Raw genomic sequence first — 23,120 nt, forward strand, 5'->3', positions numbered from 1 at the left:
ATAAATAAACTTAAAAAAATGTATATTGTAAACACCTTGAAATTTTGTTTTCTATGCAGAGATCCCCCACTATCAGGGGGAAAGTAATGCATTCCTGTGAAACCTTTCATAAGCTGAAATGACATAGAAGAGTATCTCCCACTTTCTAAAAGTCTGTATAATACCACTTTGTTTCTACAAAGGATCTATGTTAGTACCTGTTTTTGCCAACCGAAAGAAATCCAAAGAGCACATTCATTTTTATAAAAAAGTCATTACCATACCAATATAGGTCTTGTTTTAACATGAAATGGCAGAATATGAACTTTCAGAAAGCACGGAATACCTGTATGTGAAATGGAAATTTAATGGCCACATAACAACCTGTCATTCAATTTATAAATTGTCTTGTTCTGTTTCTTGCTAGTTTTATGTATAAAAGTGTTGCATGAATTCTTTCTGGGTAGGAGTTCTCTCTAGAAAATTCCCTTTTTCTTTTATTTGACTGGACGGTGGAGAAGACGGATAATTCCTTTTTCACAATTTCATCCAGGGGCTAATTAATTTCAATCCAGATAACTTCAGTAACAGAACTCATGTAACAGTTCTTTAATACAGGCATACCTCACTTTATTGAAATTTGCTTCATTGTGCTTTGCAGATACTACCTTTTTTTTTTTTTTTTTTTTTTTTTTTTTTTTTACAGATTGAAGGTTTGTGGCAACCCTCCATGGAGCAAGTCCATTGGCATCATTTTTCCAAGAGCACTTGCTCACCTGTGTCTCTGTGTCACATTTGGGTAATTCTTGCAACATTTTAAACTTTTTCATTATTACTATATTTGTTATGGTGATCTGTGCTCAGTGATTATGACTCACTGAAAGCTCAGATAATGGTTAGTAAATGTAGCAATAAAGTATTGTTTTGATTAAGGTATATCCATTGTTTTTTAGATATAATGCTATTGCACACTTAACAGACTACAGTATAGCGTAAATGTAACTTTTATGTTACGTAGTAGGAAACCAAAAGATCTGTTTGACTTCCCTTACTGCCATATTCACTCTGTTGTGGTAGTCTAGAACCAAACCCACAGTATCTCTGAGATGTGCAGGTATACCATTTTATATAAATAATTATAACAAACTTTAGACAACTAGACTATCAAGCTTGTGAGAGTTTGATAATTGTAGAGAAAGAAACATTTTTCTTTAGTGATGTAAATGCTTTGTTGCATTGAACTTTTTTTAATTTTTTTTTTAACGTTTATTTTATTTTATTTTTGGGACAGAGAGAGACAGAGCATGAACGGGGGAGGGGCAGAGAGAGAGGGAGACACAGAATCGGAAACAGGCTCCAGGCTCTGAGCCATCAGCCCAGAGCCTGACGCGGGGCTCGAACTCCTGGACCGCGAGATCGTGACCTGGCTGAGGTCGGACGCTTAACCGATTGCACCACCCAGGCGCCCCAGCATTGAACTTTTAAGCAAATTCTTTTTTAGCGTAAAATGACAGTTTGTGCATCACTTAATAGTAAAACAGCTGAAAAATACAAAAGTAGTAATTTTTGACTAATGACACACAATTTACACTTGGGGAGCTAAAATTTTCTAGTAGGATGCAGTATCAGAATTTAGAGTCAAGGAAGAAAGCTTTACTCTCTTAAACTAAGACTAACATGATCTATGATAAAATTGGTTGGTTATACATTGGTGGTAAAATTTTCAACAAATCACTTATTTAAGAAAATATTAATGATTGTGCTAGTAACAATTATAGAGTCCCTCCTAATCTCAGCAAGTGGCTTAAAGAATCTCCCTAAAAAGAAAGGTGTAGTTTTAATATGTAATATATAATAAACGGGAATCTAGAAAATGCAACCTGGCTACCATGATGAAGGATTATCACTGGTGATGGTTTTGTTGCTTGGAAAAAAATAATTGCAAAGAAGAGTTGGGTAGTAAAGATCTGTCAGTGTGTCTCAGTCTGCCTAGGGAAGCAGGTGCACCGTTGAGCTGGTACATGTGTTTCATATCTTTAACAGATTGCCTCCTATAGAGAATAGTGTATGTGGCAGAGGTCTATTGGTGATTTACCACACTCCTCTCTTCCTCCTGGGTATACAGCTAGACTACATTTATTAGCCTCCCTTGCAGTTAGGTAGCAACATTGGACTGACATCTGGACACAAATTGTGCGCAGAAGTAATAGATGCACTTCTAGACTTGGTCCTTCCATTATCTTCCTCTGTCTTCTGGTCAGATGCAAAGACCTGGCAGAGGAGTCGAAAGTTCAGGGGGTTGGTGGAGCCATAAGAAGGAGAAAGACAGGATTTCTAAGTTATTATTTGGGAGTGAGCCACCTAGAAGAGATGGCAGGTGAGGAATACCTCCATCGGATGTTGCATGAATAAGAAACTTTTATTGCATCAAAATAGCCTCTAAATACAATAATTAGACTCCCCTGGTTAATGCAATATATAAAGCTGTCACAGCTTGATGAAATCTCTAAAATAATTGATCTACCTTAACTCTCTCTCTACTCTTATTAAGTAAACTTTCTTCCTGGAAAGAGATACCTACTTAGCTGGCATGAGTATTCTGGTTCACCTTGGCCAGTATATTTTTATTTGTATAAATTAACAAATTAGCATTCTTATATGTTTGCTTTGTGTGAATAAATCTTTCAAGATTTGGTTGACCAGGGCTGAATTGATGAAACTGAGCTTTTGAATCTGCAAAACTGAATTCATAATGACTGAATCAAAATTCAAACATTCCAAGAGGCTCAGCTTGAAAGAATGAAGTCTCTCCTTCTTTCTCTTTGTGATTAAATTTTAAAAAATAGACACCCATAATTATTTTGATATGAAATATACTCAAATATAACCACCATAAAATTCTAGTAATATTCTATTTATATGTAGTCAAAATTTGGCTATCTAAACCATCCAGAATGTATTCTCAGACCTGAAAGATTTATGAAAACGGCTAACACAAAGTCATTACCATCTCTTATGGCCTAGGAGAAACTTAGGCCATTACAAACACCTATCTTATTTTTTTTTAACGTTGATTTATTTTTGAGACAGAGAGAGACAGAGCATGAACGGGGGAGGGTCAGAGAGAGGGAGACACAGAATCTGAAACAGGCTCCGGGCTCTGAGCTGTCAGCACAGGGGCCCGATGCGGGGCTCGAACTCACGGACCGCGAGATCGTGACCTGAGCCGAAGTCGGCGCTCAACCGACTGAGCCACCCAGGCGCCCCCAAACACCTATCTTAAAATACTATGTTTTAGTAGGATTAGTTATCTGGCATCACGTGATGACCTTCAAGTCTTCTAAATGTTAGAAAGCAGCAGATTAAAAAGAAAAAAGGAGGTATACTACTAAATGTAGGTGCACTGACAAAATAGTAGGCAGTACTAAGGATAGAGGCATAATTAAAGTATACACATAATTAAATATACATAACTAAATATACACACGTATCCTCTAAAAGCACAGCAGTCTGAAGGCAAACAAGCCTTCATGAAGCAAGGGCTTACTAAACTCTTAGTAAGTCTTAAGTTGTGCACAGAACCTCATTGGGAGTAGGGTGGTTTCCTGACCTGTCATCAAGGAGTTTGATGTATAGATTGTATCCTCAAGGAGTTTATAATTTACTTAAAAAAGAAAAGACAGAGCATATGGATGTTAAATAATGATATTTAAAATATAAAGCAATAATAGTAGGAATAAGGAAGGATTGGTTAAACTGATTGCACAAAACATACTATAAACAGTGAGAAGAGAGATTATGCAGGGCAGGTTAGAAGAGCCTGAGAAGAGTCTGTGATAGAGGTCCTCTATAAATTACATGTTAAATTTTTTTCATGTTTAAAATATCATGTGCAACACAAATGTAAATAGAAGGCCTTGGGGGAAGTCCCAACATTGCCTGGGAAATCTCTAACTGATGAATCATCAGAGAAACCAAGAGGAGGGTGGTAGGGCTGGTAACCTGAGCTGATTGTCCATTCAGTGCACTTGGGACTTGTTTGTCATCTGTGCTCTGAGTTGAGAACTGAAGATGTCCTTAAACAGGAAACAGGAACTTATTGCATAGCCTAAAAATGGAGCAGGCACTTTGAAGTAGGAAGAGATGTCTAGTTTGCTTCTGGCTAAGGGAGCAGTCATGATTCTGAAATTTCAGATAAAGACATGTTTGTCTTCAAAGCCCTGTAAACATTAGAGCCTCTCCATTCATTCTTTCACTTATTCATTCAATAAACAATTACTGGGTACCTGCTGAATATATAGAACAACCACAACACCAAAACCCAATAAGCTCTATTTCCTCAAGAAATATTCTATGGGGAGGGGAAAGACAGCTAAATCAATAGTTATAGCCACACACAAAAAAAGTGTTCAATGTAAAGACAGAGGGATACAGTTGCTGGGAGAGCCTTCTGTACTCTCAACAGAGTACAGAGGGATGTCTGTCAATGTACTCTGTCAATGTAAAGACAGAGGGATACAGTTGCTGGGAAAGCCTCACTTTCCCACTAGCATTCTCTGTCCAGAGCACAGTTCTTGTCTACACTTGGTCAATCCTATCATCCATTTAAACACTACTTCTACCACCCCTAACTCTCAGCCTAGATGTCCTTTTCTTTAGTAAACTTTCCTGAACCCCCAAATCTGGGCTGGTGCTTCCTTCAGTGAGCCCCCATGGCCACACCAGACACTTAGGACACATATTTGCCTGCTGACTCGTCTGCACCTCCCCAGACAGTAAGCACGGAGAGGGTAAGGATTTTTTTCCCCCTCAGCATTATCTCCATGCCTACCACTGTGTCTGGCACATAAGTGAGCTCTCAGTAAATACCTGCTTGAAAGAACTAATTAATTAATAAGGATTAAATTTATTATTCATATATTTTGTCTACCAAGCACATAATTCATGTAAAAAATGTTTATTGTTAACTCTTCAAGTTTATTTTACAAAACACCTGAGTAAGCTTAGTTATCTGGAAAATTCACTTTTACAGAAACCTCATTCCATGAAAATGCTGTTAGCATAGACAAATTATTCATGCTTTTAAACCTGTTAACAGCAAATCAAGAAGCTGCCAAAACATTCCTCTAACCCTCAGTTAACCAATGGTAACCAATGGCAAATATATGTAGTAATATGTTAAACCAAATTCACTGAGAACTTTCCAATGGAATGGTAGCCTCATTTTGTGCTTTATCAGTGGTATTGCACATTTTAAAGTGTCTCTTTTGTCTTCTCCATTTTCCACTGACACATGCTTATGAGTAAGAAAATGGTCAAAAGGCAGATTACAAAAGATAGAGTTCAGTATTCAAGTAAACATAATCATGTAAAAAATAGTAAGACAAAATGGCATTGATCTGGGAAGTCTAGAGGAATTCAGGAGGAATGTTGACCGTAACAATCAAAGTAATTGTTAGTATAAATGATCAAGAGAAAGTTTTATAGCAAAAGCAACAGAAAGGGTGCTTAACCTTGACAGTAACAAAGCTGGTAGAATTTATAGTAAAAATTAATCACATACACACAAATTTATAATAAAAGTAAAAAACCCCAAAGGTGAAAAAAACCTACTGCATTCACAGAAAAATTTGTACACAAATGTTTACAGCGGCATTAACAGCTAAAAAGTAGAAATAATCCAAATGCCCATCAAGTGCTAAATAGATAAATGAGAGGTCGTATATCGATACGATGTGAATATAATTCATCAGTAAAAAAGAATGAAGTATTGATACATGCTATGACATGGATGAACCTTGAAAACATTATTCTAAATGTAAAAAGCTAGCCATGAAATGCTACGTATATCATTTCATTATAGGATATGTCCAAATAGGCAAATCTATACAGACAGTAGATCCCTGGTTGCTTAGGGCTGGGGTATAGAAGGATAGAGGGATTGAGAGCTAAAGGGCATGGAATTTATTTTTGAGGTGACTAAAGTATTCTACACTGGACTGTGGTGATGGTTACACATACCTGTGAATGTAATAAAAAACACTTTAAATGGGTGAATTGCATAATAGGTGAATTTTATCTCAATGAGGTTGTTTTAAAAAATCAACCTCCTGGAAATTGGATGAAAATTTACTTGTTAGGGGAAATCATAATTAATATTTTACACTATTTTGTAGGAGCAAATATGTAAATAAAGGATAGATTATTTACTTTTATCCCTAAGAAGTCACAAGGGAGAGTCCATGCCAAATGCCTTTCTGAAACAAAACCTGCATGGGATGGGGTGAAGAAGAGTATCATTTGTCTTCTAAAAGAAATGATTTTGAAATGTAAAACAAGTACAATGGTAAAAGTATAAAAAGTAGCAATCTTCTAGGATGCCCTATTATTTTTTCAGCCATCTGAAAGAGAGAACATGCGATAAGGTCTCCTTGTTTTTATACTACTAAATTTTTTCAAGAAAGGAAAAGACAAACCACAGGGGATAGACTATAGAAACATATTTCCAGTTGATTTAAGTTAGCATAGTAGCCACAGCTGGATTTTAACACAGGTACATACCAAGTAATTCATTTAGGGGGATGGATGGATGGATGGATGGATGGACGGACAGATGGTTGGAAGGGAGGGAGGGAGGGAGGGAGGGAGGAAGGAAGGAAGGAAGGAAGGAAGGAAGGAAGGAAATAGATACAGATAGTGCTTTGAGCTATTGGTGACAATTTACAACTTAGAAAAGAATTTGGAGCCATTAAAAATTCTAATATTATACTGAATTGGAAAAATGATAGGTCTAATTTAATGACAGCATTTTAAGAAACCAGGCTTGGTTTTAAGAAATTCCATGACTTACTTCTCTGTTCTAAAGGAAAAATAGTACAGTTAAGAAAGAAGGAAGAAAGGAAAGGAAGGAAGAAATGAGGAAGGGGGAAAGAAAGAAAGAAAACTTATGCATTAATCATCCAATGACTGGGTGTGTGACACTTCTCCTTTGGGCATGGGTATTTGTTATTAAGTCATGGTAAATCATTAAAAAGAATATCACAAGGTAGAAAATTTCTCATTATTAGAGATAAGATCTTGAATTCATTGATAAATTACTTAAGAGTTCTGTTTTAGCTGAAATTTACATTATAAGCTCCAGATTTATTGTTGCTTCCTTACACTTACATTAGTTTAATGTGGTATATTAATGCAAAGAAGAAATAAATCAATTGATGAAATTTACCTCCTGTTTCTGACCTGTTGTAGAATGTAATACTTGATACATTATCTTCAGTCCATTTAACTGGAATATTCCATCTGTAACTAAAGTTTTTTAAAAAGGAAAATTTAACTTTTATTACTAAAAAATAAAAACATTTCCCAAATAAAAATTAAAAAGCAATAGACAAGCATATTTTCCTCATAAACGAATATCCAGTGTATAGGATACAATTAAAGCAATTAATCTAACACTCTTTAGAGATGAAGATAGGCTATATAACTGCTTCCAATTTCTATAAATCTCTAAAATTTGGAACTTTGTATCAACAAATTAGCTAAGCATGATGATTATTTCAATAAAATGTGTTGAGGCTTTGGAATAAAGATATTGCATAAATGTAACTCATTATATAATAACATTGACCATTCACACACTTACACATAATCTAATATGGTTTGTTCCTGTCAAGGAACACAAAGCATTTTTCAAATTCAGAAGACAATCTTAAAATGCCACAAAGGAAATAACACATTTTAGATGTTATGTTGAAATTCAAATTATACCACCACCATCATCCCTTAAAGATTCTCATGCTCTTCAAATATCTCCTATTTTACATATGAATCAGGTGTGCTGCAAAGGAAAAATTATCAGACAAACATGTTTCAGGGTTTCTTGGTGTTCTCTTTAGTTACTTAATATTTTCTTGGGGAGCAGGGTAAAGAGGTTATTTTTGTCCTTTGGTTCCATATATACTTAACGTTTTGTTTTATTTTATTTATTTATTTTTTTATAAATTTTTTTTTCAACGTTTTTTTTTTAAATTTATTTTTGGGACAGAGAGAGACAGAGCATGAACGGGGGGCGGGGGGCAGAGAGAGAGGGAGACACAGAATCGGAAACAGGCTCCAGGCTCTGAGCCATCAGCCCAGAGCCCGACGCGGGGTTCGAACTCACGGACCGCGAGATCGTGACCTGGCTGAAGTCGGACGCTTAACCGACTGCGCCACCCAGGCGCCCCACGTTTTGTTTTATTTAAAAAAAATTTTTTTTGGGGCGCCTGGGTGGCGCAGTCGGTTAAACGTCCGACTTCAGCCAGGTCACGATCTCGCGGTCCGGGAGTTCGAGCCCCGCGTCGGGCTCTGGGCTGATGGCTCAGAGCCTGGAGCCTGTTTCCAATTCTGTGTCTCCCTCTCTCTCTGCCCCTCCCCCGTTCATGCTCTGTCTCTCTCTGTCCCAAAAATAAATAAATGTTGAAAAAAAAAAAAAATTAAAAAAAAAAAATAAAAAAATAAAAAAAATTTTTTTTAATTTATTTTTGAGAGACATAGTGAGGCAGAGCACAAGCAGGGGAAAGCCAGAGAGAGAAGGAGACACAGAATCTGAAGCAGGCTCCAAGCTCTGAGGAAGCGGTCAGCACAGAGCCTGATGCGGGGCTCAAACCCACAAACCGTGAGACCATGACCTGAATCGAAGTCGGTCACTTAACCAACTGAGCCACCCAGGCGCCCCTATACATAACATTTTATTATTGAAATCTCATAAAAGAGGTCTTAAAGTTTTTTGATTGTTCTCATATCATGTACCATCAATCAGAAAATACAACAGATTTAGAAAGAAGATGAATGTGTGTTTGGATTTGGTTACCAACTCAAAGTTCACCGTGTTTTTCTACATCTGTGATCATTCAAGTCTCTAACAGAGAATGCGGAATGATACTTCTTTTCAATTTATAATAAAATTTATGTAATTCAGGGAGAACACATTTTGCCATCTCCATGAAAGAAGTAATCCTTTGTTTTATAACTGTTGAAATGTTTTATGGGATTGAGTTGTCACTAGCTTTCCTTGAGGATTTTATGGCTGTGGAATGTTTTGGGTTAGAAGTTCCATAGAACCCACGCATAAATTGTTTCTTGGGTCGTGTAGCAAAGATTGTCCCCTTGAATCCCTTTGTCATTTTTGTACACCCTAGATTCCAATGTGCTCTCCTAGCTAACGGCCAAGCACCTGGGGCTGTCTGTCAGAGAACTGCCCTCTAGCTGCCAGAAGTTCTTTGAAATTTACATTCGTGGATGCAGCCCTTCGCCAATGATGGATGGCAGGAGAATCTTCTTCGCCCCATCTGTCAGGACCCCTCTATAACAGCATCTCCACAACTTCCCCATGGGGTAGCTATCCTTTACAGCACCTGCTTGATATTTCACTTTTGCTGCTTGACCTCTCACTGCCCACTCCTTTCCCAGTCTTTCCTGGAAACACTTCCTGAGGAGTCGCTTTCACTTGAATCATCACCTCAGCATCTGCTTTTAGGGAAGTCAACCTAAAAGTGATCCCTTGTAGCTTCTCAACAGATAGACAAAGAAGCATTTGGTAAAAATCACACTCTACCTACATGTTTCGCCCTTCCACCACTCTTCTGTTTTGGTGTTGCCACATAAACGAACATTTCTTTCCCTCCCTTTCCCCATTGCCGACCTGACTGAAAGAACAGAGTGCGCAAGTGTCTGGATGCCCTGTGTGCACAGTCAAGACTTCACATTTTGACTACCTCCTGTAAAACATGGTCTCTGAGATGACACTGTGCCCAAAAGTGGGCATAAAATACACTACTAAGTTATGTACAAACGTTGCTCTCAAGTCTGTAAGAGAATCATAAGACTAAAAGGATTGAGGGTTGAGGCTTTATGATTTTACAGTTTTAGAATCACCTACAGGATCTAATGCAATCTGAGCAAAATAATAGATTTGAGTACAAAATGTCAAGAAATGAAAATTACATAAACGGAATGATGGGAGTCTCCTACAGGACATCTAAAATTTAGGAGGATCAGATTTCATTTTGAAAGGTACAATTTACTTTTTTGTATCCAACAAGATCTGGTAGTATTAAATATGGCCAATCTAATTTTCACTAAAGAAACTGACTTTGGGGGTGCCTGGGTGGCTCAGTCGGTTAAGCATCCGACTTCAGCTCAGGTCACGATCTCGCGGTCCGTGAGTTCGAGCCCCGCATCCGGCTCTGGGTTGATGGCTCAGAGCCTGGAGCCTGCTTCCGATTCTGTGTCTCCCTCTCTCTCTGCCCCTCCCCCATTCATGCTCTGTCTCTCTCTGTCCCCAAAATAAACATTAAAAAAAAAATTAAAAAAAAAACTGACTTTGCCCCCAAATAACACACCTACTCCCATCTTCCCCCTGTTAACGCTGAGTGGACTGCCAGAGACATGTAAGCTTGCCTGATGCTTGAGGCCGTAGTGTTAAAACAATAACTCACACATGTGTGTAAGTTTATAAAGATTATAAAGTTTCTCATAAAAATTCCCTCATCTTGAAATATTTAAGCAGTGAGAAAAGGGAGAGGGCCATTCAGTTTATAGTACAGCTTATTCAACCACATTTTTTACCGGACAGGAATATATCTGAACATAGAGTAAGGTGAACACTAGGGTTGGAGAAAGACCTAATTACCTTCTGGGGGGATGAGGGCATATGTTATGATCTAGTTTTTTAACCAGGTGAAAAATCATGAAGGATCACTTTTGATAGAATGTCATTTTCTCTCCTATTTGTTCAGGAGCTATTATAGATTTTTAACAAATGTTCTCAACAGCATAGCACATAAGGTTTTTCCTATGCATATATAACTTTTTTTATTTACAAAAATAGATCAAGTAGATTGACTTTATAATAAGCGATCACTAAAAACCATGCATCTGTGAATCTAAATAAAAAACAGTATCTGAAGGTAGAAATTAAATACTAGAGAAAAGTGTGAGGGGCGCCTGGGTGGCTCAGTCGGTTGAGCGTCCCACTTCAGCTCAGGTCACGATCTCGCAGCCAGTGAGTTCGAGCCCCGCGTCGGGCTCTGGGCTGACAGCTCAGAGCCTGGAGCCTGTTTCGGATTCTGTGTCTCCCTCTCTCTCTGACCCACCCCGTTCATGCTCTGTCTCTCTCTGTCTCAAAAATAAATAAACGTTAAAAAAAATTTTTTTTAATAAAAATAAATACTAGAGAAAAGTGTGAATGTTAATATAGTTCCATGTTCTAAATCTTGATGAATACAATTTAAAGATTTATTATAACTCAAAAAGTGAAGACTTGATAAAATATTCATTTCATTTACTTGCTAATAAATTTTTGTGTTTGTGTGGAGAGAAATCCATAACCAAGGAGTAGTTTAAAAAATGCAATCCCACCGTTTTAAAAACAGTGTTGGGTATGTCTTTGGCTTAACAAATCAGTACATACATATGTCAGAAGAGAACAATTCCTATGAAGCTTTCCTAGTGGAAGTTTGTTCCTCCAGAAAGAAAATTTTTGTTTAATTTTAATATACAAAGGCTATTAAATAGCATATTAAATATGGCCCATCTAATTTGCTAGAACATAAAACAGTAACTATAAAATAAACAAGTTTATAGTTAACAGAATGATCACAAGTCATTATGTTGATTTTTGTAACTGAATTATCACCTAAGTCAGATTTAGGTTTCAATTCATTCATATATTATGAAGAGGAAAGAGTGAAAACAAAGCTTTTCTAGCCTAATCTTTCCTTTCCAAAATAAAGAAAAGATAAAGAAGTTTATACTGACACTCTCTGACTGATCTCACTTGGTCTAGGAACTCAAATTTCCTTTGTTTTGGCATGAACTATTAATTTTCCGCATTTGCATACAGCAAGATACCCAGTCACTCTGAATTTCATTTATTGTGACTATCTGACTATCTGACATTTCCAGAAGCAGAGTCTGATAATGGGCCTCAACAAGGTGACCACCACTGGCTTTCTTGATATTCTTCCAGTTCAGGTGCCAGCCAAGATCTTCAAAGTAGTTACTTTATTTTTTAAATTTTTTTTCAAAGTAGTTAGTTTAATAATACTGGGTGCTCTTCATTTTTCTGATGCCTTGTACAGAAAGTCCAATTTGAATTTTGGCACTTTGAATTTCTGGAAACACCCGAGTGTGTTATTTATTAGTGTGACTTAATTTTCAAAGCCCTGAATCAGAAGCCAGAAAATAGGTTCTGTTACCCACCATATACAGTACGTGTCATAAGTGTGTCTCTACAGATCTTTCAGTTCTCTAGAAATTTGGTTAGACCACTGTAGAACAAGATGAGAACAGTATTCTAAAATGGGATTGTTACCTGAAATTCATCCAATTCAGTTCCCTGCATAGTGTTTACTCTTGAATGAGAAATTGTAGCTCAACCCAATCTTTGGAACATTTGCCACACCCCTCCAGCCCATGCCCACTCTGCTAATGCAGACCCCATCTTCGGAATCATCTCCCACGTGAGTCACTTGCTACAATTATCATAGTAACTGGCCTTCCTGCTTCCACTCTTGCCCTGCTCTGATCTATTCTCTGTAACGCAGCCAAAGGGGAACTTTGAAAAACGTAGAGGTGATCCTACCAATTCTCTCTCTCTGAAGTCCTTAAAGTTGCACACTATTGTTCAAAATCTTCAGTGTGGTCTGTGTGCCTGGCCCCTGCCTCTCTCACCACTGTGCCCAGTGCCTGTCTGCTGTTCAGTTTCTTGGAGCCAGACTTCCCATGTTCAAACCAGAGTTCCATCACTTATACTCTTTGCACCCTTGAATAAGTTATCTAATAAGTTTCAGTCATTTGTCAATTTCCCCACCTGTTATAATAAAATACTCTAAAGTGCTTAAAGTAGTGCCAGCTACTTAGTAAATACTTAGTAAGCATTGCATATTATATGTGTAATGCTACTGCCCGCCCCCGCCCCCTCCCCGGCCCAGGGCCTTCCTACATGTTGTAATTTCTCTTCTGAACATCCCCCATGGTCATCCCCTCCTATCAATTTACTTAGCTTAAATATCACTTCTTCAAGAAAGTCTTCTGTGCCCTTGCCTATTCAAGCACACCTCCTGTCCCATTAATTCAGGCTCAGTCTATCCATGGATACACATGACAGGAGACAGTAATTACTCCCCAATGGAAGCTTGTTTCACAAGAGAGAAATATTTTTTTAAGTTTTCATATCTAAATAGTCTCTAGCAGTATTAAATGTGGCCAGTATATTAGAACATAAAACAGTAACTGTAAAAGAACCAGCTTATAGTTATTCTGGGACACCTTTGTCACACCCTATAATTCTCCTTCCTCATGTTATCTTAATTGCTACTGAATAATTGCTCTTGTGATGATTTATATATAAGTAACTTTTTGTGTATAAGATCAATGAGACTCTTAAAGAGGAGATAAAGAGGGCAAAGGGCCTTTTCGGTGGAAATTAGGCACTGAAGATTAGAGACCAGCTGAAAGTGACCGTGGGTGCAAAAGTCTCTCTACCCAGACCGAGTATTCAGAAGTTGAAAGATGGGACAATAAAAATTGGCATGGGCGATGAACCTGTTGTGGTAATTGTTTCACAATACACATAAACCAAGCCATCGTGTTGTACATCTTAAACTGACATATGACATCTGTCAATTGTTTGTCAATGATATTGGGGGAAAAACTGGCAAGGGTGACATTGGAATGATTTCCAGGGAACTAGTGCTACACAGTGTTGTTCCCATTTATCAGGATGCTGTCTAGGAGCAGGCTCTTCTGGGTAATGGGGGGCTGAGATGACATCCCCAAAGTGGTAAACCCAGGTTTTTGTGGCCAGCCCCATACCAGAGCTCCTGAGATCCTGATTCCATTCTCTTCTGTTGGGAGAGACTGGCATCCCAGAAATGTATACAAAAACAACCAAGTATACAGAAATGGACATAATATTAAGACTTTTTATACAAGCCATATTCATGTAAGTATGGTAAGTGTGAAATCTTTGGCTGTTTGCACATTTTGTCAGCTTGTACAATATTTGTAGAATCATTCCAATTTCACCCTTGCCAATTTCTAAAAGTCTGGCAAACCGGAGAGAAATAACATATTGTATTTATAATTTTAACTGAAATTCTTAGGATACCTTAACTCAGTAGTCATGTTTAAACGTCTTGAAAACTCTGAGTTTGTAAAGTTAAAGGTTTGATTCTTAATATGTTGAAAATGCCCAATAAATTTGGTATACAGTATGAATTTTCATTACATTCGTAAAAAAACATATAGGTATGTTTTTAAAATTTGATTTATAAATCTGTGTCTTTGGCTGTTTGTATTTTGAAATTATAAACGAGATTTAATAAAATTTTAAGTAGTGATGTTCATAAGTTACTTATAAATGATATATGCAAGAGAATTTGATTGATTGAGTTTATAATTGCTGTTTAAATATTCAGGAGAACTTCATTTGTGCAGTTTGTAAATAAAAAACATTCTTAGCAAAAACTAGACGAACTGCTATTGGAAGCCAGTCTCCTTTTCCACCCTTCCCACAGCCCAGCCCCTCTTGGAAACATCCCCTTTTAAAAACGCTTCTGAGGGCGCCTGGGTGGCTCAGTCGGTTGAGCGTCCGACTTCAGCTCAGGTCACGATCTCTCGGTCCGTGAGTTCGAGCCCGTGTCAGGCTCTGGGCTGATGGCTCAGAGCCTGGAGCCTGCTTCCGATTCTGTGTCTCCCTCTTTCTCTGCCCTCCCCCGTTCATGCTCTGTCTCTCTCTGTCTCAAAAATAAATAAATGTTAAAAAAAATGCTTCTGGGGTGCCGGTGGATCAGTCAGTTAAGCGTCCAGCTCTTGATGTGGCTCAGGTCATAATCTCACGGTTCATGGGTTTGAGCTCTGCATTAGGCTCTGCAACGACAATGCAGGGCCTGCTTGGGATTCTCTCTCCCTCTCTCTCTGCCCCTCCTCTGCTCACGTTCTCCCTCTCTTTTTCTCTCTCTCAAACAAATAAATAAAACTTAAAACAAATTTAAAATGCTTCTGGATTTAATTCTTCTGACGTCTAATTCTATAGCTCTAAATAGCTTTTTAAATTTTTTTTCAGATAGTATTTATTAACTCATCCATGCTAGAGGGTGATTTAGTTTACTTATACTGCTTTCTCTTCCATTTGCCCTTTAACAGTCAAAATTTAGGGAAGTAAAATTATGAGACTTTCTCTAGGTTATAATTGTTCCTTTACAGTAGTGGAATCATGTTGCCGTTTCCTGTTTCATAAATTTCAGTGTTGCTACTCTCTCCCAACTGTAAAACAGGAGCAAAATCTCCTACTTTACAATGAGGAGAAACTGTAGGATATCCTATGGAGTTCTGGTAAACAAACAACTGGCTCTTGGGGGACCGGGGGAGCAGAATGCAGTATTTGCTAGTTTCCATTAATTCAGTGATGGATTTCAAGCTACCAGCATAATGGTGCTGAGTTGGGATTCGAGTCAGCACCAGCCCACCACTGAATCACTATCCTGACACTTTCTGCCACCTTTCCTTCCTCTTCCACCTCGTTTTCTCTGCCAGCCTTTTTTTTTTTTCTTGTTACAATGTTAAGACTGTTTATATTTACAATCTACTCTGCCACTGTAACACAAGTTTTACATGGTGTTCATTGTTGACTATAAAAGTTAAAAGCCAACAAGTAACATTTATGAAATTATACTGTTGTATACGTATGGTTGTCCGAGAGGTGGGTCGGAGTTACATTTCTTTCTCTATGGGCTGATATCTTGGCCCCCTGAGTCACTTAAATAAAAATTTACCCTAACACCCTGACATAAGAGTCAAAAGGACTCCTTTTTATTGTATGGATTGTCAGTGGCATAAAATTATTCTACTGGTTTACATTCTTGGATCACAATTTTTACATACAGCCTTGATTTGGTTTCTCTAGTTTTCTTCTTTACAGTTGCCCAACTGATGGGCATTCACAAACTCATAATCTCACCGTTTTCTCAACCATACTTGCTTTCTCATGGCAATCACCTACCTGAACCCAGCATCCTGCTCTTATGCATGGCACTGTGAGCCCCCTGGGTCGCTATTGGCCAGCATTTCCTTTCATGACTTTCCTCTGTTGTATACAATGTTTCCTGGATGTGTTTCTTCTCTTTCTGATTTTTCGTGTTTTTTCTCTTCTTCCTCCCCTGGGATGTATGTAGCCTTAGTAACTTTCTTAAAAGTGCTGTGTGGAAAGCATTTTCTGGAGTTGCATGTCTGAAAATGTCTTTGCTGTTCATTTGCATTTGGTTTAGTTTGGGAAGAGAATTAGAAGTTATTTTTTGCTGCAACCATTTTAGATGATTGTTCCATTTTCTTCTTGCATTCAAGGTTGCTGTGGACAGGTCTAATGTCACTCTAACTCATGTATCCTTGTTTTCTGGAATTTCATGAGAATGTAGCTAGGTTTTTTTTTTTTTTTTCCTTTTTGTACTGTGACCTCAACGGGGCTTTGTAATCAGAATACTTGTGTCCTTTATTATTTGCCCCTCAAGTTTCTCTGTTTCCTTTTTTGAGAGACGTCTGTTAGTTGGGTGCTGGACATTCAATATTTGTCTTCTCTTTCATATTTGTCAGTTCTCTGCGTTTGCCCTATAACTATAGAGAATTCCCCACATTTCTTGCCACTTGGTCTATTAATTCTTTGACAACCACACATTTAATCTTTCAGAGCAATTCTATATTCCAAGTTTGTTTTTTCAAAGATACTCTGCTCTGAGCTAATGAGTGTTAATAGCTTCTTTGATCTCTGAATGTATTTCATAAATTTATTTTCTATTTCCTCAATTTTGTTCTTACAGTGACAGGTTTTTGTTTGTTCAACCTTTTATGCTTTTAGATTTTTTTATGTGTCTTGTGATCTTAATTGCCCATTCATATTTCGGGAAGAAGGACTAAATTAATTACTCTTGGTGTCCTGTATGTAACCCCTCTGCTTTTGAGGGGGAAGGTATATTTTTGAAACAGCCTTTTCCTCTGGACAGAAGTCTGACTGGGAGCTCTGAGCATGTATGCAGGGAGCTGGCAGTTCCAGCCCACCCATCCTACAAATGCCATGAGAAGGAAAGCTGTATTCTGGGCATCCTAACCAAGTGGAAATCTTTAGTTCTCCTCCACTGTTTTAGTCCATTTATTTGCGGGGGGTGGGGGGTGGGGAGGTGGGGCAGGGGGTAGAGTCTTTGGATTTTTGCCTTGGGTCATTGCCAGACTTTTGGCAGACTTCTAAGAGCTCCAAACAGAGGAAAGGTTGTTAGTAGATGACGGAAAAGTGGAGTGGGGGTGTGTCTGACTGGCACAATTGTCCTGAGTCTCGACTTCAAATTAATTGTCCTATTTTCAGCCTCACTTCTCACTCCTGTGCTCCACTCTTCATGCTGACAGTCAGCCCGGAGCCTGTCTAGGGATAGGGAAGATGTTTCCACCTCTACAGCAAGTCCCTTTTTATCTGGCTTCATCTTCTTCAGTTTGTTTGTTTTCTATCAATATTTCTCCTTCTGGCTTTCCTTCTAGAATCTATATAGCCCCTCCTCTTTCTTTCTCTTATGAGTTTATTTCTTTTAGCACTTCTTTATTCGGTGATTTCTGGGAAGAACAGGACTTGGAGGCATGTGTTCAGTCCACCATCTTGAACCTGGAGACCATGGACCTATGTTTGAATGCTTTTGGTTCCCTAAAGACATTGTGCTTTAATATTATCATCTATCAATCACGTACTGGAGACTAAGATCTAAGCAAGTGGCCAGTATTTCCATCAAATTTCTGCTTTTTTCTTCAAATGCATTTTAGATCCTTACCCAAGAGCTGAATGTGGCTCAGAAGAATTCGCTTTTGAGTCCAACAGAAAACGTTTCTGTGTGATGTTCCTCATATCTTTCACATTAAGTACAGGATAACCCATCTGTTTGGTCCATGTATCCATTACTTCTTTCACTGGTAAATTACTTGCCTGATATTAAAAAAAAAAAAAGACGAGGAATAATTAACACATTAGGGAAAATAAAAGGATAGAATAATCAGATCAAGAAATGATTGATAAATCATATGTTAATCAAAGAAATACTTGGGGATAGTCTCCATACCTCTTCAAGTGCTCTCCAAAAATGCTCAGTTTTTGCATTCCCAAATTTGTGTTTTTTCAAGTAAATCTGTATGTGAAAGATAACAAGTATTTTAGAAATCAATGTATGCTTTTCTCATACTTCCACACATGAGCTGAATCCATCAACATATTTCACTCTAATGTATAATATTGCAAGTGTACCTGCAATAAAAATCAAATGACACACGGCATGCAAAACATTTTGTAACCTATAAGAACGTCAAATACTTTATTTGTAAAGCACAAGGAATATTTTTCCTTATTAATGATGTAGCTTGGTTTTTTAATTTTTTTTCATTTTTTATTTTAGAGAAACATAGAGTGTACAAGCAGAGGAGAGGGACAAAAGGAGAGGCAGAGAGAGAGAGACAGAGAGAGAGAGAGAGAGACAGAGAGAGAGGGAGAGGGAGAGGGTCTTAAGTAGGCTCAACGCTGAGTGTGGAGCCAGACGCAGGGCTTAATCCCATGACCCTGGGATCATGACCTGAGCTGAAATCAAAAGTCAGATGCTCACCCGACTGAGCCACCCAGGAACCCCTAGCTTGTTCTTTTTTAATAGTCTAATGGGCTTGTGCACAGGAAAGGGAAAGCTTAATTTTTTTTTCAGGACAAGAAATATGAGATACTTAAGGGCAGTCAAGTGTTCAGTAAATAGTCAACAGTCCATAACATTTGTGATCCAGTATGAAGAAAGACCCATAATTCTATGATCTTAAGTTAGAGCTGTCAACCTGTCACCACTGGCTACATCCCTTACCTTCGTTTATTAGTGATGTTTTCTCATCTCAGACACTAGATGACCCCACCACACATGAATGACTGAGGCAATATGCAAAATATGCAAAGATAAAACAGGTGAGCTTGTCTCTAAGCCAGGGCTCAGCCAAAAAAAAAATTTTTTTTTGTAAAAAGCTATATAGTAAAGGTTTTAAGGTTTGTGGGCTCTATAATGCCTGTCACGACTACTCAACTCTGCCTCTGTAGCACAAAAGTATCCATAGATAATGTATAAATGAATAACCAATAAAACATTATTTATGCATTCTGATATTTGAATTTCATGTAACTTTCATGTATCATAAAATATTGTTATTCTTGTGATTTTTCAACAGTTCAAAGTTGTAGAAATGATTTTGTTTGCAGACCTTAGCAAAATGAGTGGTGGGCCAGATTTGGCCTGCAAGTCGCTGTTGGTAGACTCCTGCTTTAAGGAAATGGATATACAACCTTTTGAACAGTAAGAATGATAATGATGATCCTGATCATGAATAAATCTGGGAAATTATTCGCTTTAAAGAATGTCTTTACTCTTCAAATGGCTTTAAAATATGAATTATTTTTAACTAGAAAGCTCTCCCCTTTAACGATTTTGTTCACAGAATCTCTCTATACGCGAGTTTTCAGATCCAATGTGGTAGGTCCCTAAAGAAAATCCCCACTTGTCTCCTAGTCTCATAATTGGGTGCCACTTACACCACTTCTCCTCTGTTGCTGTCAGGAATTGTCCCATGTAATAGGGACATCTTTGGGGCACCTGGGTGGCTCAGTTGGCTGAGCATCTGACTCTTGATTTCAGCTCAGGTCATGATCTCATGGCTGTGGGATGGAGACCTGCATTGGACTCTATGCTGGCTGTGCAGAGCCTGCTTGGGATTCTCTCTCTCTCTCTCCCTCTCCCTCTGCCCCGCCCCTGCTCACGTCACTCTCTTTCAAAAAATAAAATAAAATAAAATAACATCACTTTCTTAAGTGTTTCTTGAGCCTTCAAAGAATAACAAGTGGTTGACTTCGCACATGACATTTACACTCAAAGTGACTATAATTTTCAGGAGGTACTGTGCCTAAGTCACATTATCGTCTAAATTCCTTTCTTTTCAGGCATAGAGAGATAAAACAATATTAGCAGCCAGCTCCAGGAAGCCTGGACTAGGGTTGCGACCAGTTAGGAATGCTGCCTTTGTTTTTGTTCTTTCGATTAGTTCACTGCTCAGCACTACCACTGGAGGGCAGGCAAAGGAAGGGAGAAGAAACGAAAGGCGCTCACTGGATATCAGTTTTAAGCATTTGTTCCAGAGCTTTGCACAAATCATTCATTCTAAATAAAATAAATGGATACTTGAGTATTAGTAATGAATTGTAACCATAGCTACCTGTTAATGACAATTTCTAGTGAGTAGTAGCTTTTTAAAATTAATTTAGAGGAGTTTATTTGTATACTCACAATGCCTTGAGCTTAGAAACATGCCATCTTGGAATTAGAAGGGACTTTAAGTATTATTTAATACAACTCACATTTTGGGGGGTGAAGAAAACTGGTGCCTAGAGAGGCGATGAGATTTTTCTAAGGTAACTTTGAAGGAATTCTGAATCCTTAACCAGTCTGTGTGGTTTCTGTCAGTGGTGTCGTTATTGTTACTGCTTTTTAAACTGCAGTCTCTTGCTTCTTCCGAACTATAGGCTACATAGACATTTATATAAAGAGTATATTAAAAGACATCAATTTTGAGGTGCCTGGGTGGCTCAGTCAGTTAAGTGTCCAACTTTTGATTTTAGCAGCTCAGGATCTCACCCTCATGAGATGAAGCCCCGAGCTCCATGTAAAGCTCCGTGCTGAGTATGAAGCTTGCTTAAGATTTTCTCTCTCCCTCTTATTCTCCCCTCCCCTGCTTGTGTGCACGCGCTCTCTCTCTCTCTTTCAAAAAAGAAGACATCAATTTTATTTTGTCTAGATTAGTGCATTTCTGAATACTCTATATTGAGATATTTCTTTCTTCACCTTGAGTAGTCACAATGCAGTCATTCCACTCAAAATTTCATGATGACCTACATCCCCCAATAATAGTCCCTCATTAGTTGGGTTTGGTGTGGTAAGCACAAAAGGAAAAGAAGACTGTTTCTGTTACTAGTATCCCAGGAAGGGAAAGGACAAGTTGCAGCTGAGCCATTGCTGTCCCATCAGGGCTATTTCTTATACTAGGAGAAAAAGAAAGGATGGATATATTTCTCAGCTTGATTTCATGACCATATACTGTTACAAATTCCCCATTACCTGTTATCATTTCTTATGCACAAGCACAGCCTTAAAGATTTTCCAGGTGACGGCTTTGATCTTATTTCCCTTCACTACTACCTACTTTGAGGTCTGAGATAGGGTTTGGGGGAAGGTGATGAGCTTGAAAGAGAACAGACAGCTGGCCATCCCCAGGTTTAGTACCACACCAGGTCAGCTAATGAAGAGTCACTTTGGTCAGAAAGTAGTTGCTAGGGAAAGATCTTGAGCAATATCACAGATTGTGGAATTTAGGGGCAGCAAACATAGAGTGATGCTAATTCAAGTAAAGACACTATTCAGATACTTGAATGAAGTAAAAGAATGTTCCAATTGGCTTGAGAGCTCATTGAGTGTGGTCTATACTGATCATATGCTGTTTTCAGATATTAGCTAGTGTTTGAAGATTGTAGGGGAAAAGTGAGTGTTTTAGTGGCTAGTGGGTTGTGTGTGTGTGTGTCTGTGTGTGTGTGTGTGTGTGTTAATTTATTCCACAGCACTATGATGGCATGAAAAAATTAATATCTATTCATTCTAGTTTGGTTTCTAGCTCCATCTGTAGTCACAGGGTAGAGGAAGACATATTTCACTTGAGAAATATTAGTTTTAGATAGGACTAGATTTTTAATTAACTATACCATAGATACCAGGCTAAAGGAAATATGAGAGTATTACTGAATTATTAGAGTAGCTATTCACTTTTAAAGACTCCTGGTACATCTCTAGGAGTTGCTTTAAAAATCATTTAATTTGAAGTCAGCTTTGAAAATTCCAAGAATGTGTTATCCATCAGTTTCACTTAGAATGAAACTATGCAAATGGAATTTTAACTTAATTTTTAAAAAATGAATTGTCTTTGTTTTTTTTCTCTGTGTTGTTTCTTACAGGCCATTCATTCATTTAAGAAGCACTGTTTGGATTGTCTATCATGTGTAATGCAGTCTACTAGGGACTGGAATATATACAAAGATACAGAAGACAGAGTTCCCCACTAAAGGTGCTCACAGCGAGAGAAGATATGATGAAATGTGACTTTGAAGCTGGTGGAAAAGTTACAAGGTGTTCTAATGTACACATAAGAACAGGCACACGGCTTCTCCCTTTCTTCCAGTGTCCACAGAGAGTATTTTATTAGTAGACAAGAGGAATAAAATGCATTGATGTACCCCCTGAATATCTCCTAAGTCTTGGTCTTGTGTCTTACGTAAATAGTCACCTAGGAACTTTGCCATTGGGTAAAGAGACTGTTTCTTTTTGGGGTGGCATAGAGACTGCTAGATGCCACATAAGAAGGCTCAGTGGTGGTAAGAGCTGAAGGAATAGTGAGCGGACATTGTCCTGGGGAATTACATCCAAAAGGAGTACTGGTACTCTTTGGGAAGGCTGGCAGGACGCTGCTCTGACCTGTTTTCTACGTTCTGGACTGGCACCCCAGCACCACTGCTCTGCCTAACCACCCGAGGCCTCACAGTGAGGAGGATGGAGGAGAATGGGAAGAAGCAGGAAGACAATTCCGACTCCAGGCTGCAATGGGCCAACCTACAGACAGGACAGTTACAGGGACAGAGTGTAGCCACACTGATGCCATTAAAACCCTGAGAGATTTGGCTTAGGTTTTCTAGAAAAACAAAAAAGAAGCTGAAATACCCACTGGGGCAGTATGCCTAAGGGGGATGTGTGCAATGCTCTTGAACATGTATTACCATTTCTGCTTCCAAAAGGAAGCAGGCCCTCTTTATTCCTTGACTCTACACATTCCTTGAATGTGTGTATTTGCCACTTTTAAGTCCAATAATAAGGAAAAAGTCCTTGCACGAACGATAAAGGAAGACTTTTATAGATACACTTAAATCTTTATGTCATGTCACTATGGACTGAGTTATGTTCCCCCAAATTCATACATTGAAGCTTCATCTCTAATGCGATTGTGTTGGCAGA

At 38.2% G+C, this 23,120-nt stretch overlaps 1 protein-coding gene and 1 long non-coding RNA gene across 2 annotated transcripts in view; one reads left to right on the forward strand and one right to left on the reverse strand.

The window, feature by feature from the left end:
- The window catches only part of ENPEP (glutamyl aminopeptidase), an 87,500-nt gene that overhangs the window by 24,076 nt on the left and 40,304 nt on the right, over positions 1 to 23,120 (reverse strand). Inside the window, exons 9-11 of the mRNA XM_047857149.1 lie at positions 18,114 to 18,179; positions 17,829 to 17,980; positions 7,205 to 7,284 (exon numbers count right to left, since the gene is read on the reverse strand). Coding sequence (XP_047713105.1) covers positions 7,205 to 7,284; positions 17,829 to 17,980; positions 18,114 to 18,179 — 298 coding nt within the window. The remainder of the gene's footprint in view (positions 1 to 7,204; positions 7,285 to 17,828; positions 17,981 to 18,113; positions 18,180 to 23,120) is intronic.
- LOC125164434 (uncharacterized) lies at positions 686 to 22,356 on the forward strand. The gene is made up of 2 exons (XR_007151762.1): positions 686 to 778; positions 22,070 to 22,356. It is a non-coding gene; the product is annotated as an uncharacterized LOC125164434 (long non-coding RNA).

This window comes from Prionailurus viverrinus, chromosome B1, assembly GCF_022837055.1.
Source record: "Prionailurus viverrinus isolate Anna chromosome B1, UM_Priviv_1.0, whole genome shotgun sequence".
NCBI classification, from domain to species: domain Eukaryota; kingdom Metazoa; phylum Chordata; class Mammalia; order Carnivora; family Felidae; genus Prionailurus; species Prionailurus viverrinus.